General features: G+C 49.0%; 7 protein-coding genes across 7 annotated transcripts; 3 read left to right on the top strand and 4 right to left on the bottom strand.

The window, feature by feature from the left end:
- Nucleotides 1-181: 181 nt before the first annotated feature.
- N7457_006163 (DUF3602 domain-containing protein) lies at nt 182-990 on the top strand (the record flags this gene model as incomplete). Its single annotated transcript, XM_057177207.1, has 4 exons — nt 182-227; nt 304-334; nt 399-657; nt 856-990. The coding sequence occupies 4 exons, from the start codon at nt 182-184 to the stop codon at nt 988-990; spliced, it is 471 nt and encodes a 156-aa protein (XP_057031509.1).
- Nucleotides 991-5,445: 4,455 nt separating this feature from the next.
- On the bottom strand, nt 5,446-6,718 carry N7457_006162 (DUF2406 domain-containing protein; the record flags this gene model as incomplete). The annotated part of the gene is made up of 5 exons (XM_057177206.1): nt 5,446-6,032; nt 6,092-6,145; nt 6,201-6,323; nt 6,377-6,454; nt 6,532-6,718. 5 exons carry the CDS (start codon nt 6,716-6,718, stop codon nt 5,446-5,448), a joined length of 1,029 nt encoding a protein of 342 aa, XP_057031508.1.
- Nucleotides 6,719-8,438: 1,720 nt separating this feature from the next.
- On the top strand, nt 8,439-10,433 carry N7457_006161 (uncharacterized protein; the record flags this gene model as incomplete). The annotated part of the gene is made up of 2 exons (XM_057177205.1): nt 8,439-8,483; nt 8,529-10,433. The coding sequence occupies 2 exons, from the start codon at nt 8,439-8,441 to the stop codon at nt 10,431-10,433; spliced, it is 1,950 nt and encodes a 649-aa protein (XP_057031507.1).
- A 652-nt stretch (nt 10,434-11,085) lies between these two features.
- N7457_006160 (uncharacterized protein) lies at nt 11,086-11,421 on the top strand (the record flags this gene model as incomplete). Its single annotated transcript, XM_057177204.1, has 1 exon — nt 11,086-11,421. The coding sequence occupies one exon, from the start codon at nt 11,086-11,088 to the stop codon at nt 11,419-11,421; it is 336 nt and encodes a 111-aa protein (XP_057031506.1).
- Nucleotides 11,422-12,646: 1,225 nt separating this feature from the next.
- Nucleotides 12,647-14,044, bottom strand: N7457_006159 (Major facilitator superfamily domain general substrate transporter; the record flags this gene model as incomplete). The annotated part of the gene is made up of 1 exon (XM_057177203.1): nt 12,647-14,044. One exon carries the CDS (start codon nt 14,042-14,044, stop codon nt 12,647-12,649), a length of 1,398 nt encoding a protein of 465 aa, XP_057031505.1.
- Nucleotides 14,045-15,259: 1,215 nt separating this feature from the next.
- Nucleotides 15,260-15,475, bottom strand: N7457_006158 (uncharacterized protein; the record flags this gene model as incomplete). Its single annotated transcript, XM_057177202.1, is given in 2 exon segments — nt 15,260-15,442; nt 15,455-15,475. The coding sequence occupies 2 exon segments, from the start codon at nt 15,473-15,475 to the stop codon at nt 15,260-15,262; spliced, it is 204 nt and encodes a 67-aa protein (XP_057031504.1).
- Nucleotides 15,476-15,481: 6 nt separating this feature from the next.
- On the bottom strand, nt 15,482-15,863 carry N7457_006157 (uncharacterized protein; the record flags this gene model as incomplete). Its single annotated transcript, XM_057177201.1, has 2 exons — nt 15,482-15,685; nt 15,720-15,863. Coding segments are annotated over 2 exons (348 nt in total), but the record flags the coding sequence as incomplete, so codon positions are not given.
- Between the last annotated feature and the right edge of the window lie 409 nt (nt 15,864-16,272).

Genomic DNA, 16,272 nt, shown 5'->3' with positions numbered 1-16,272 from the left:
CGTACCTGCATTTACAGCCCCGTTGACAACACTTCTCTTTCACAAGCTACTTCCATTTCTTGCTTCTGATTCTACTCGTTTGTTTGATTCTCAATTTCTGAACATATCAGGAATCCTCCACTCAGACCGATCAACTTCGAATTTTTCTGGGCATTCCCGGCCAATATCCGAGCCTCCCGAGATGTCAGCTCATATCAAGGAGCCAATGGTCTCCCATGGCCGTGGAGGTGCGTTATAAGCCCGATTTTCACATCGAAGTCATTCCAGACTTACTATAGCAATCACATTAACTATGATATATAGGCCAAGGCAACATCGGTCCTGATAGCACCGAGTACGTACTTCATACAGACTGATCCATATCTCAAAACCAGCCCACTAACATGACTGCAATGTAGATACGTTGATGGCGAGATTGTTCGTGAGGGCATCTATGGTGACCAGGGTGATGGCGCTTACTCCGCCGGTGTAAGTACACGCTTCCCGTCCATTACCTCTATTTCCGGAACCTCCGCTGATGCATATACCTACATGCAGCGTGGCGGAGCAGGCAACATTGGGTCCCCGCATATCCGTCCTGCTAGTACGCCCCATGATGCAGAGATGGTCCCTGAGCATGCTGTCCATGCTTCTATGGATGAGCCTCACCATACCGGGGTAAGTTGAATCTCATTTGAAATCTGCATTTGTGTTATATGGATCACATACCACCCCCATTTATCGTCTGGATCCAAGGCTTGAGCACTAGCATTTCCCTTTGGGGGTTTATATCATGCGTTCTTGGCTTCTCATGCACCCCGGACATCTCATTCTTGTTTTGATCAGTGTTCAATACTAACTCGTTCTCAATGGCAGCGTGGCGGGCAAGGCAATGTCCACCTGGACCAGGCATCCCTCAAAGACAAGGAGGCCAAGGATCAGACCACTAGGAAGGTTGCTCACAAAGGCTTGGCAGATAAGCTGAAGGACAAGCTACTTGGTCGGAAGTAAACGGACTCTGAAGATGTCTCTTCCAGATTTCGTTCGTTTTGCAACCCTTGCTGTACGCTGCTTCCATGATTCCCATTTGCATGTATTGAACCCTAGGTTGATTAACCTAATACGACCGGAACCCTTTCTGGGTCTTAAGTTGCCTTTGCCACATCGTACATTGTACTTGTGAACTATAAAAAAAAGAAAAGAATATTCTTTAAACACCACACCCGGAATCTCTGGGTCAACTGCGGGGATCCTTTGCGCTTTGGCGTCAGGCACCAGCGGTGGATGATCTTGTAATCGAATGTCACACCCGGAGTCTCTGGGTCAACTGCGGGGATCTTTTGCCCTTTGGCGTCAGGCACCAGCAGTTTGCTGGGAGGTCTGGGGTATAATTGTGCACCCAGGCCCGGCTCGAACGACCGACCTTTCGAGGCTGATTGCTGCCGACTTGCAAGTAGACCACCTCTCTCGGGCGGTACTTGTTTGTCGTTGTTAGTTATATTTATCGATGTTTGGTAGAGGATGGATGCTTATAGTGGATGGATGCTTATAGTGGATACGTTTGCCGACTAGGAATCTATATATGTATTTATTGATATTTAGTAGATGATGTTGATATTAGATACCTTTATCAGGGTATAGGTATTAATATGCATGTGGACTTAGGCCTAGCTCAAACGACCGACCTTTCAAGGCTGATTGCTGCCGACTTGCGAGTAGATCACCTCCCTCGGGCGGTATTTGTTTGTCGTTGTTACACATGTTTATCGATGTTTGGTAGAGGATGGATGTTTATAGTGGATACGTTTGCCCGGGCTTTCATTTCTCGATATTTGGTAGAGAATCTCCATAGTAGATACGTTTACCGGGGTATAGGTATTGATATAAATACGGAATCAGGCCTAGCTCGAACGAGCGAGCTTTCGAGGCTGATTACTAGCGACTCGTAAATAAACCACCTATCTTAGGCGGTAGTTGTTTGTCGTTGTTACTTACATTTATCGATGTTTGGTAGAGGATGTTCATACTGGATACGTTTACCGCAGTGGTTTTCAGTTATCTTATGTGGAAACCTACCGGTATATTGACGTAAAGCGAATACTTCGCGAGTCGAGTAACTGCCTGAGACGATGGTAGTGGAAGGTTAGAAGGAATCTGATGTGGATAGGGCTCTACAATTTCGATGAGATAGACAAAATGTCCCATGCTCTCTATCTTGTGCCCTTAGCAGGATAATAGTGCTTTTCTGCTCTTATCGAGTCCTCTATTGATGAATTCGTTTCTATTGATGTCTTCTATATCGCGTGGACGATTAGACGGCTCGGCCCGCACTTGCACCCCCACATCTGCAACCAGAGCCTCATCATCGACAGCCTCAAGTCTCAACATTTCCACTACTGGATACATATTCCGTTGGTTCTTTTACCTTTCAAGAAATAGTGATAATATGAGGGTCGAAGTGAAGAAAGACCGGTTCCTCGCTCAACAGGCGCTCTAGCTGAAGTGACAAACTAACATCGGCATCATGGAAAACGATAACTATATTAGAAGGAAGGCTAGAAGCTTTTACGAAAGATATAACACCCCGAAGACCGGCTCGTCTAGATGGATGAAACGGTTCAAGCTAGCCATGCATATCTTTACAGCTTCTGTGTTGATACCGAGTGCGTTTGTCTAGAACTGCATCCTAGAATTAGGGGATTACTATAGGTGGTCAAAATCTGTGGGAACTATAATTAGGACGATAAATAGCAAAGTTGGATTGATGATGTAACAAATATGCGATCATATTTGGACCAGCACTGTTTTTGTCGGGGCCACACCTGGCAAAGGAGCGGCGTTGCAATGGAAGTGATAGCTTGTTTCAGGCGACAAGAGAAGCCATTTTATGTGTTTTTTCTGTACATTTCTTGAACGTAAGCTCATGGCTCATTAAGAGACATACATCACTTGCCTTCGCTTTTTCTCATTACGCAGCTCTAGTCGACTATCCCTCGAGTCGAACTCTAATACGATAAATCCTCAGCTCAAGTTTCTGGGCTTGGCCCAAACAATTTTTCCCACCAACTGCCTGGCAGCCAAATATCACCCACACGAGTTCCTCTCGTCTCATCTTGCACGAGGAGTCGGCCCGCCTATTTCAAGACCGGCGGCTCATAACTCGAGCAACATGGCCCAAATCGCTTACTCCCAGCACTATCCTGGACTTCTCCGGGCTCTTTCGTCTCATTCAGTGAGTACCAACAGCTTAAGGAGCTCATCGCTATCAACCCAATCTTGTTGGATGTCAAACTGACCTCATTGGATGAACTCCCTCCGGAGATCATACTATGGATCTCAGATCTACTCCTACCTAACGACATCATTGGTCTCCCAATGTCCAGCCACATCCTCTTTATAGCCCTTCAAACCAAAACAGAACCTCTCCTCTGGCTCGCAAAAAACTAGAAACTAAAACCCCCCAGCGATTCGAACGCGAGCTCCCAGCCCATTTCATATGCTATGCCTGCGACATCCTCCACAGATTAAACAAACAAGACGATTTCGACTAAAAATCTCGTTCAGAATGAGCAACAGTCAGGGCGTGATCCCGTAATTAGCACCGTGGTAGAATTATCTCATTGCGAGTTGGAGATGGAGGAAGCAGAAGGAGTATTTTGTGTAAAAGGTGAAATCATGGATTTGCATTTATAGTCCGAGTTCGGGGTATAACCATTTCTGGGTAACATATGGGAGCGAAACGCCATCCTTCGTTCAAATCGAAGAATTCACCGAATCAACCGCGCTATTCTCCATCGATCCCCGGATTCGCAAACAACCTCTCGGTCTCTATCTGCGCATGCAGGATATAATGCTAGTCGAGAATCGAGACGCAAATCTATTCAACCCCTCTAAACTTCCAGATAGACCCATTTCGCTCATTGACAATATGCATGCATCGACGGCCTTCTTATATCGCGAGGTCTGCGGGGAATTTGCTCCGAGCTCTGATTGAGAAAAAGGCACCTTATAAACGGGTGCTGCGAAACGCGCAACACGGATTTCCGGTTGAAATGAGCGAGTATCATGGTCGGTTGGCTCTTTTTATCACGCGCTGGCTGAATCTAGGCCCCGGGCTGAAACCTGACGATCCATTGTGGAAGATTCAATCGTGTAAAGCGTATCGACCACGCTATGGGTGTGACGCTGTTATAAACTCGGATATGGATTACAGTCCTCGGGCTTCGTCTGAGACTGCGTCTGGGGATTGGTCCCATGAGGCGCTGCGGTCTCGGAATCTTTCGCATTTCCGGAATAGGTCATACAAACGGCGGATGGGGAAGTTTTCGGTTTGGTTCATACAATCTCCGGATTGTCGCGGGGAGAATCAGAGTATTACCTGATGGGATTGCATATGTGGATATAGTAGATTGTTCCAATCTTGATTCGGATCCAATTCTCCTCGCTAGCTGGAACAAGCTCCGAGAGCTAGCTGCTAGTTACTGTCTTGCTTGGGGAGGCTTTTGCTTATCCACTTGCTAGTTGGGATTTTAGCTCGTGTGAGGGATATACGGAGTATATGATTCCCGAATGAGCGTTTATTATTCTTTCTCCGTGTCGGCAGACCAGACAACCTAGTCCCATAAACCATAGTATAACGTAAATATACTAAGCATGCTCATTCTCCGAATCAAAAAGGCGGTCTATACTCGATGATTCGTCCCCACTGTCTCAGAGCTGTTCCCACTATTCAGCTGATGTCCACTTTCCGACCCCCAATCTCAACAAATTTATATTAAACGAGAGGGCCGGTGGGTATCCTGATAACTTAAGATGGTAAACTATAAGCTTGGCAAAGTGGGTATGGAGAAAAAGTTTTGCTATCGTATATTGCGGGCTGAGAAGATTTTGCGTCCCTGTTTGAAGGCACGGTTGCGGAGATAATAGGAGTTCCTTGGGTAGATAGAACACGATCTCACTATACAAAGCTGGAAGAGTTGCCTAAAGAGAACATGTTTAACAATTGATGCAATGAAATGTAATGTTGACTCCATGGAGTGCATATATACATCTACATGACGATTCCAGAAACCGACGCAGGTGCAACAAGGCAGAAGTTTTCAAAAAGAACAAGCTAGGAGTACAGATATGGATGAAGCAAACACAATTAACAGGGGGAAAAAAACATACTAAATAAAATCCCAATCCATGAGGTGAAGGTTCCATGTGTCCATGTATCATAATCTCATTACAGCATGCGATAGAAGAAACAAGTCAGGGGAAGCAAAAACAAAATAATAAACACATCATATCCATAATCCCATATCCCAGCCGGTGGAAGTCCATAAAAACAAACAAAACGCCAGTTTGCAGAACAGAAAATCACAAATAAGGACAAATCTAGGAAATAAAGTGTCCAGATACAGAAACATAGATAGTAATCGAACTGGAATACTCGAGTTCAACAATTCAAACACCCGTTCGGATTTAGTCTTTGTTGAACCGGCGCTTGAACCAGCTCTTCCGCTTATCTTCCTTGGGCGGAGGTGGGATCTGGTTGAAGGCCTTACGCGGGGGAGCTGCTGCAGGCACAGCTCCTGCACCTCCACCGACGGGTCCGCCCAAGCTCGGATCCCCTGGCTGTGTCCTGGGTGTGAGTCCGTTGACACCGTACTCAGCTTGGGCACGCTCGCCAAGACGCTGTTGCTGCAGGGCCTGCTGCTGCAACTGGTCATAGGAGCTGTTCATCGAGCTGGGGTCGGTGGAGTGGCCGTAAGAATCTGTGTTGCCGGATCCATTGGACATGGCATTCACGTTGTCATATGAGCGCTGACCATTGCCCTGTGGATAGTCGTACTGCGAGTAGTTGACATTATTACGGTAGCCGTCGGTGGGGGACCCGCGCGGATGTCTGGATGGCTTTCTACCCCCATTCTGACCGTATCCGTTCTGGTAGGGGTTCTCGGGCGATTGGGGAGCGTTCTGATAGGCGTTCACGATGCTATCTGGGCGCGATGGAGGTCCTCCGTAGTAGTTGCTTTGATCGTAATTCCTGTTGGAAGGACCGTTTTGACCTATCGGGGAAAGGGGAATCAGAAACCATCGATCAAAGGGAAAATCACAGGGCACTTACCTCCATAGTAGCTTGTTCGTCGGCTGTAATCGCCCATCTGTGATCCAGCATCATCTATCCGGGAGGTCAGCCTGGAATTCCTTGATTCAGCACGCATGGGTGAATGTACCTGTTCTGGCATATGATGCACGGTTACTGGTGTATGATCCGTAGATGGCCGCCTCAAACGATCGGATTGTATCCAAAGGGCGCTCCAAACGTGGCCGGGTGGGGTTTGACAGGTCAGGATCGGCTACGACGCAAGGGTTAGCCAGCCAGCCGAACCAAAGAATGGCGGAAACGAACAGATGACATTTCCAAATTGATCTTTATGCTCAATCTCACGAAGGGAGCCCAAATTCGACTTTTCCAGGGCCACCGCCACTATTGAGGGGTCAGTTTGACTGCGATAGCAGGAGAATGCGACCGGGCTAGAATCCAAGCGGGTCGGCGAAACGTACTGGGCTGGAGTTCGTTCATGGCGACCAAGGGATCGGCTTTGGTGTGTAGATTGCGACGGGATTTCTCCTCCGAGGACTCTGACAGTCCGCGTTTGTGGCCTGGTGAGCCAGATTGGTTCGACTTGTCGGATTTGATGCTGAACCCACGACTCCGCTTGGGAGAGGTGGGAGATTGGGGGGCGACCATTTTATTAGGGCGGAGTTCGTCCTAGCGTCCGAGATTCAAGGCTGGTCTGAAGGGGTTGCGATCTGCTGAACTATGTACAGCCGTAGTGGAGCGTGGTGGAGGTGTGATCTGCCCAGCGCAAATAATCCGCTCACCGTTGCAATTGCGATATGACCAAGATAAGAAGGATTCAGCAGTAAGCGAGTGATGTTTTTCAATGAAGTTGGTGTGAAAGAGTGGAGCAGGACAAATGAATCCAAAAGGGAAAAGCGAAGGATTGCCAGGATTTTAAGCCCTTTCTAAATTTGCAGGCAGTTAGGCGGTTTAGCCTGAGGTATTGGTGTTCTACGGTCCACGGGTTGCTGGCCCATTGCCATTGGTGAGGTTCCTCCGCTTAGTCCCAATGGGGGAAGCTAAGGGCCAAGGTCGGTGTCCTTGGCAGCTCTCGGGGAGACCTGTTCGCAGGTTGAAAGCCCTAGATATTTGGACCTCTCCAACCTCTCTGGGCTTTGCCAATTCCCTCGCACTTCTTCCATTTTTTCACTTTTACAAAAGGTGTAATGCACCCGCGATCATCCGCGCTGTTCTAATTGGATTGCCAAGTCTATCACTGCCTCGGAGATGTGCATGTGCACAGTACCTTGTGCAATCGCCCTTTGAAAATGAGTCATATGTTACGAGATGTGCACAATTTCGTCGCTCCGTATTCCGTGCTGTCGGCCTCGGGAATGTCCCTTGCCTTGTTCCGAGAGCCGATCGAAGTGAAGGATTCCACACGTGTAGAATCTAGATCGCCTGGTCAGTAACCGATTAACGCGGTGGGTCGATGAGTTTTCCATTCTATAAATAGGCAGCCTCGGTATCCCCATTCGAGAGGAAGATGAGGATAGTACAGAGTAGATACTGTATAAATAGTTCAAGACCTGTATAAGCTAAGGCCGAGGAGGTGGCAGAGAATCAAAGACGGTGTTTACGGAGGAAGGGGTGGAGGTGGACGAGGCCGCCACACGTTACACAACAAGGCATCTGTCAGGCACACAAATGTGCCTTAGGTCTAAGGCATCTATCAGGCATCTATCAGGCATCTCTCAGGCACATAAATATGCCTTAGGTCTAAGGCATCAGTGACACAAACTGGGCAAGACCCGGTTCAGGTACTTACATGGAGTGACTGGACTCTCGGAATACCCAAGTGGACTTCCTACACTTAGTCGCACTGTTGCCCTCGCATGCACAGAGTGGTCTATAGAAGATACCATCTAGCACGGGGGAAAAACATGTAAAAGGGAGATGTAATCTTATTTTGAAAATAGGATTGGCTATACTCTGTACAAGGATTGCAGACCTGATACATAATAAGTAAACTAGAACCGATGCTCTTTCTCTGTCTTAGCTTTCAACCAAATCCATTTCGGACATGTCGATATTCGCTCGAGTCATGCTAAGATGATAGGCCAACGCCTTCTCAGAAGACCATTGCCGCCTGTCGGTCTGCTCATCGCACCGTCGACTATCATCACTCAGTCTGTAGGACCAGCCTATAGTACTTCTAACCACTAGGTTCAAATTTATATCAACATCTGAATTTACCCCCGGTGGATGGCATGTTGTACACGTCCATTGGAACGCATACATACACCGTCAATACCAAGCTAGTAACATATCGTGCAACTAAGTACTTGGCACGTAGCAAACTAAAGTCTCAATTCTTGACATGTCCCCCCAGTCTGCGCCAAACGAAATGAGTTGTCTTCCACTGGAGCTCTTACACCAGATATGTCTTAGTGTAGGTCAGCTCCACCATTTTCTGGCGAGACACTAAACCCTTTAGCTTCATGCCGATGGGTCGGATTCACGCACAACCCTCTCAGCTTTCAGTCGGCTCAACCACGCATGTTACGAACTAGCTGCTCCGCTTCTGTATCAACATCTTTCTATCAAGTTCTGTGATATCCAAAGCCTCCAAAAGGCCGTCTCCGAGTTGACAGAAGATGGCTGGGGACGTCAGTTCCTGAAATACGCGCGGAAATTATCTGTTATAGGGTTCAATCCAGAGGAGGAGAAGGCACCGCCGGACCGTCATTGGCAACTCAGAGCCACCCAATATGGATCCTCTCGTCGCATCCATGATGAGCCGGCCACGAGAGACTCTTTCCTGGAGTCTCATTTGACAGATCCTACTCGACATGATGTCGACGGATTCCATGTCCTCAATCGTCCGTCCAGCTATAAAAAATGGAAAAGAGACTGGCAGCCACTTGCTGCCCTCATCGTCCGCTTGTCGCATCTAGCACAATTTGAGTTTTTCCTTCGGGACAATTTTCCAATTGCTTTGCAGGACGCCATATCACAACATCATCCAAAATGTCGACTGGATCTGTTCTACTCGCAGAACGTCGTCGGCAGTCTGCCAGGTTTAGCAAGCGAGGTCGATCCTTCTCTGCGGCTGGGAATGGACGAAGACTGGAGCATCGATGTCAACCTTCTACGTCTCGAGGGACTGCATACATTACCCGTCCAAATTCGGCGCAAACTTAACGGTCAATCCGGCCCTCTAAACGTAGATGAGATGCTGCCCTTCCTTTTCCTGGCTCCTAATTTGAAACACCTTCTCTTGCAGAAGAACGTGATGATCCATCCATCCCTATACCCTCTGCTGAGGCAAAGATGGCGCAGTTTTGCTGCCACCATGCAACCTGTGCCGATCTCTTCCTTGCAGTCGATTACAATTGGTCGACAAGGCGCATACGAAGATATCCTACCCGTGCTGGCGAATATCGTGGATCTTTCCCAACTCCGGTCTCTGAAGCTTGATGATTTATGGGACGCAGCCATGCTCACAGAAGTGGCTGCGGTTGTACCTAACCTCGAGCGACTCTTCATCACCATGGATGCCCGTGGCTGGAGCTATCCGGATCTCAATGTTGATAATCCTATTGGGATTGCCGGAATATGCGCATTCAATCCCCTGAAATATCTCTATCTTTGTGGTCTTCGCAGCGCCTCGTCTTTGAACGCCATCATACAGCGCCATGGCGCTACACTAAAGGGCCTTATCATTGAACCGTCCACTACGATTAACACTCCGTCAATTGTATCAAATTCTGGCTATAAATATCCAGAATTGGATGCATCTGGAATCCGTCATCTAGCCGAGTCCTGTCCACAGCTCGAGGAATTACGTCTCCCCATCAGAAGATCCATGGGCGATCAGAAAGAGTGTGAAATGTACAAGGCCATGGGCAGCTTTTCTGCCCTCCACAGCCTGGCACTAGATCTCCATTTCGACCCTCGACCACGGTCGGTGAACCGAAGGGAAGAAATCGCGCCATCTGTTCTTAGAGAGATATTCGTCAACGCGGCTATGGATGAGAACCTCGCTCTCCAGATCTGGCACTTGATTTCGTCGAACCAAGTTTCCCACCGTCTACAGTATCTTCGGATTCTGCCTTTTGGTTTCCTGAACCTCCTGCACGATGATCATCGGGTCGTTGATTGGTTCGCTCGTTCGTTTTTGATCAATCGCTACAACTTCCAGAACGTGGGCGTGCCGACTATCATTGAGCTCGGGAAGAAGGAAAGGGTGATAATTAACCAAGCGCGCTATGAAGGCTTGGGTGAGAGAGATATCCCGGAGAGGCTGGCACAGGTTCTTTCTGATCTCTGGCCATCTGAGCCGGTGAATGGCTGGGAGTCTGAGCGCTGCAGCTTTCCTCTGCAGCCCAACGGTGCCTAAATATCTCATGCCGTGTTACATGTTTCCCAGTCTCTGGAGCGTTCCTTGCCGTCAGACTTTTTCCTCGGTCCATAGCATAGCTTGGTCTTCTTAACTTCATCAACCATATTCATGATACATGTCGACGTCTCCCTCAGTAGACTCTGACACTTGTCTTATTCCGGGAGCCGATAGAGAGACCTTTGGAGCATTCCGCCACATGCGTAGACTCTATCTAGTCGAATAAGGAACCGCTTTACGCTGTGCGTCGATGAGATTTCCATTCTATGAATACTCAGCCTTAGCATGTAAACACATCCTATGCTGTGTAAGAGAGCAGGATAAAATATTGTATCTTCTCCAAATCAAATATCCATTATCGATGGTACGATGCTGGGGGATAGGAATATGAGGCTGGGATCAACCCACCTTTCCTGATCAGCTCACCCCGGCACTGCCCGACCTCCCAAGATCCTCTGGATACTTATAGTCCCTTAAATAAATCCCTAATTAAAACAACCGGACCGATATACTCCCTCCGCCCTCACAAGACTAACCACAAAAGCTCCCCCAAAAATAACCACCCTCAATCGAAGCCCTGCAAACTAATCTCCCTATCACCAGGCCACAACGACGAAAACACCGCAAAGCAGCAATACACTCATCCAACAATATGAACACCAAGTTCCCACCGCCCGAGATCCCATCGTCGCAGCAGCAGAGTCTCCGGATACCAGATCTTACGATAAATAACGCAGCTGATCGACGTGATATACGTATACATCCACGCCGCCACGTTCAGCGAGAGTGCGCAGCTGATGGCTCAGAACAGCGCAATGGCTTCACCAGGATTTTACGGTTAGACTCGACTTTGCCGATCCAGTTTGAGAATAGGAGGCCCTTGTTGCGCGAAGGCGATGGTTTGGCAGGAGGTGGAGGCGTTGAAGAGGATGTTGCTGGATATCAATGGAATGATCGTAGCTGTTGGGCTGTGTATACTGGCGATTGAGGTGGCGGCTTGGAAAATATAGAATGGGAAGCCCATCGTGTTCTTTACACAACCTTCTACGGATGGCGTGGCGGGGAGGTAGGTTGTTATTGGGATGATGGCCATCAGGCCGTTACTGAAGTAGCCCTAGGCTATCGCGACAGGGACGTTTCGAGCGGCGGGTTTAGTCTCTTCGGATATGTAGTATGTTGCGTCGGAGCCCATGTTTCTTGCTAGTGATGTTGACATGGAGTCGCGGGGTGGAACAGTTACAGCCCAGAGCAGCCATAGGTCGTAGATCCCTCTATTTCTTTCTTAAATCAAGACTCCCCGAACAGTATCAGATGAATATACCTTACGTTCCTGCACTTTTCACATCCGAAGCATACATATCACCATCATCTGCCGTCCCCATCGGATCATCCCTTGCAGAGTGTAGCTCCGCATCCTACATTTCCATGGATTTGCGTATGGCCATGGCGACACGCTGGCCAGTCACACTGCCGAAAGGGGTGAAAACGGCAAAGAAGGTACCTAGGTAAGGAGGACCGCTCGGGAACCTAAGCGAAGAGACTTGACTTCTAAACATGTGTCTTCGCATACTTAAGCATTGGCTAACGCCGAGGCTATCCAAGCCTCAAAGAAAGTGGGGCGGATTCTGTGGCTGCATCGGACAGGGATACGAAGGCCACGATGGGAATGGATATGTCTGGTTCCCTTGCGGCGAACAGGTGAGGATTATGCCGTGTCGAAATGAACGCCTTCGACTCGGGATCCTGGGTGCTTGGACTTGATCGTTGTTGTTCTTGTCCGGACCTCCGTGGCTCAGAAGTCCCTGTACGGCGATGGCGTGTACGTGGATGGCGCAATAGTGCCCTAATGCAGGCTGGGATAGGTGGCTTTTTAGCTCAAAGGTTAATTCGAAACCGACCGTTTACTGGTGGGTTCCATGATTCGAAGACGAGATGGAAGATCGCCTGGGATCATCAGGACCCTGCATACCATGCCGTTCCGAACCTTGATCTCGATTAGGTAGTGGATCGAGTGCAGTACATGGAGAAAGTTAAAATCAGAATAGCCGATCGGCTGAAACCCTGTTTAGTCTGTTGAAGTAATTTATTTTTATACATAAAAGCTCGGCGTTGAGTAAGAGCGATGAGGGGGTATCTATCTATTAAAACAAAAACAGTTCCCAGTGAACCGTGAAAAAAATCAATAAATCAGAAAGTCATTCGGGGCACAGAGCTCAAGCTGCTGTGTCATCCCCTTTGTGCACAATATCATCCGCGGTGACCTGCACCTCGTGGCTGTGCTCCAATTCAGAGAGAATGATCCATGTCGGGTAGAATGCGAGCAATGTGATTCCGAAGTTGAGACCAATGCTGACGAAGTGGTTCGCATTGCCTTCGGACTGCATGGCCCATGCAACGGTCTGTCCCAGAGCTTCGAATCCGCGCAGGATACCGCAGTGGTAGGACAGAGACGAGATGTCCGTGCTGTACTGGCCGATCAGCCAGTAGAGGAATTGTTGAAACCCTTGGCCGGCGAAGGTCCAGAAGAAGATGAGTGCGTAGGATTTGTTGAACCCGGGGGTGAACCAGTCCCAGACTGGGGGCTCGGCCATGTCGTAGAACTGCTTCTGCAGGATGGTGGCCCAGATCCAGGTGCCGGTGAGCAGCACGACGATGGTGCAGAAGGCGATCCTGGCGCGGGTCTTGATGAAGATATTTTGGCGATCAAGAAGGTTGGCCAGGAGGAAGGAGGAGGCGATTCCAGCAAAGTTGGTTAAGAATGAGGAGAAAGCACGGGATCGGACAGTGAAGTAGGTGGTCAGCCATGTACTCAGGAAGCCATTGTAGAAATAGCTGATGAAGAAGGCGGGCATAAGCAGGAGGACGCGGCGTGTGGCGAGCAACGAAAGGACAGCCATGAGCTCCTTGCCCCAAGTTTCCTTCTTCTCCACAACGACAAGAGAGCGATCCTTGCGCCGCACCTTCTCAGCAGGACTGAGGAAGAGCGAAATCGGCAGACCGAGACACATGATGGAAATGAAGGTGATATACGTCGCTTCGCTGACGGCTCCTGCCTTGGATGTATTTGCATTTAAACCCAAACTGATAGCACCACCGACGATAGGGCCAGCGGCTTTGGCCGTCTGCCAGATGGCAAGGTAGAAAGCACGCTCACTGGGACTAGGATAACCGATGATAATAGCCGCCTCTGCGGCCCAGAAAAAGCCTGCGGAGATACCGCACAGCGCGGAACCGAAAAGCAGGAACCATGTCGTGGGGTGGTAGTTGTTAGTGTACAGGCCAGCGCCGTAGATCGGGTAAGCAACAGCACCGATCATCAAGCCGTACTTGAGACCAATGCGATTGTTGATAGCACCGGCGGCGACACACACAATAGCAAACAATCCATAAAGCAAAGCGTTGGCGGCGGAAACAGCATAGGGCTCAGCGGCACCACCCGCTCCCACGTTGTTCAAGGCATCCCACATGCCAGGTGCCGTGAATGAGACACCACTCGCAATGGCGATCTGGAATGGGATAGACCGGTACCATGATGCCCGAGACCCGGTAACGGTGATGGTTCGAGCATCATCATCGTGCTCAGACGGGAGCTGTGGCTCGAGAGAGGCCATAATGTACAAACACCCTCTTTTTTCTGTACAAAGGACAATAAACAGCTTAAGGAAGAAACGCAAAGAAAAAGATACTCGATCAAAAAACGAGCCAAGTGGACCTCGATGTCGTGCTCAACGCCAAGGACGGCACGCAGCAAAGTTTGACACATCGTGAGCTCTAGCGGCTTCCCGAGTTCGGCCCGTCGTTCGCGTCTGAATCGCCACCCGTTTCATGCGCAACACTCGATGTGCATCACAACATCGAAACCCACCATGTTCTCATTTTTCAGCGTATCGCAATGCATCCCGATCAAACCCACACTTCAGAACGGTGCATGAGAGAGTTCAAGACAAAACCGGCTTGGAGGCTCGGCCCCAGTGGGATACATATCGAAGGACCAGGGTGTCTCAAGCCACCAACGCTTGGCCAAGCTTATTGATCCTAGGCATATTATAGTGCGCTCTTTGGCATCTTAATTGGCATCCTAGGCCAAACAAGCCATATAGTAGCCCAACCCAATGAGAACCTCACCGCTGTGATAAGAAGCCAACGAGAGACGGTCTTTAGTCGGAGAAATGACAAATCCACACTGTCGATCGGCATTGACTCAGACCGCCCTCGGGTTCGGGGATAATCCCCAGTCGCCGTCTCTCCAACTACCACTCACACCATCTACAACACCGATGGTCAGCAGAAAGAACATCCACTATCCAGCCCAGCAGTAATTCTTGCCATCAGTATGCCTACATGCGAAAGACAGTGCGGTCGCGGCTGGTGACAATATGTTAACGCGGGAGGCGAAGGTAAATCTCGGCCTTCGCTTGGAAATACAGACTGGACGGGGTGGAGTCCGGGGACCATTATGGAGTAGACTCCAATCCAATTCACGACAAAACCACCATGCCATTATCCAAAGACTCGCTTGGAAATCGCACGAGAGAGCTGTGATTCATTGGGCGCTGCAAGATCGTTCAGACACACATCGGTGATCTCGTCCCCGGTCGCTGTGAGGACTGTTGCATGTTGTACTCCGTGGTGGGCGGGCCACGTCTGTGTGGACAATGCATCCCCCGGCCTGCTCCGGATAGGACGAGCCTATGGGAAGCAAACCCTGAGAGTGTACTCCGCACGGAGTAAATAATCAATCATTGGGCAAGTGAGCCATAACGCCTGAAGTTTCCTCACAACGTATAGAATCTGGCCGACACACCCTATCCAAGCAACCCATACCTTCATTCCAAATGCATTTCACCAGCAGCCTGTAAACCACCCACGCAGAGACCCTCAAACGTAGTCCGGGCAGCGCCACAACGAAGAGAAGCGCGAAGCGACGCTTCAGGTCGGCGGTGAAGGAGAACGTGAGCTCGCAAATTCCGAACCGCATTGCGGATATCGTATCCAGCTTCTGCCCTCGCCTACAGCCGAACGTGCACAGTTCCCATCGACATTATAACTTATGTGGAGTATTCTTTCATGCCACCGAGGAAAGTTATTGCAGAGAACCCAGGATGCATTTGATCTGAGGAACTGTATAGAGGACATTGGCATTGCCGATCGTCTGCTGTCTTGGGTATTTGGCGAAGAATCAGAGGCAGCCAAAGACTGCGATGATATCCATTTCGAGAATCATGTAGTGTCTTCTCTGGGTGTGGCAGTTCCTTGAAATGTCACTTAGTATAGATAGATGTAAACCGGAAGCCATAGTCCGTCTTGCTGTTCTGGGTTGGAAGGGACTCTACAGTCGGATATTCCGATCTCATGGCTCTTTGTGCTATCAATTGGATAAAGCTTCTTCCATGGAGTGCGAGGAGGGAGTATCGGGAGTCGGCTCAATGTCTATAGGACTATAGACTATAGTCAATACTTGAGAATATCTTTCTGTTTTCGTTCTTTCAATCATTCTGAACAAGATGCAATCTTCGTTAATGCAAAGTGCGCCGATCATCACGTCTAATGGTACATCTATGGCACCCCTGTACTGTTGCGGAGGAATCGCTGGTCCCGAGATACTTGTCTTAGGTTGTAGTCTGATAGGGGTTCTTTTCGGATTTCTACAAAGAATGTGCCCGATAACGCCCGCTTACCTTGAATAATTGAAAACATAAGTTGCAGCGGGAGCATACGATGCTTTGTTCTGTTTTCGGCGATGGAATGTTTGGCAGACAAGTAATGCAACCCGGTCGATCAATGTTCAACATCAAGGATATATGAAAATGATATTGAGAACTAAACTGATATGACGCTC

Source organism: Penicillium paradoxum (assembly GCF_028828445.1).
Source record: "Penicillium paradoxum strain IBT 22861 chromosome Unknown utg000005l_segment0_segment0, whole genome shotgun sequence".
NCBI classification, from domain to species: Eukaryota; Fungi; Ascomycota; class Eurotiomycetes; order Eurotiales; family Aspergillaceae; genus Penicillium; species Penicillium paradoxum.
The sequence above is the reverse complement of the archived record's forward strand: the minus strand, read 5'-3'. Positions and strand labels throughout refer to the sequence as shown.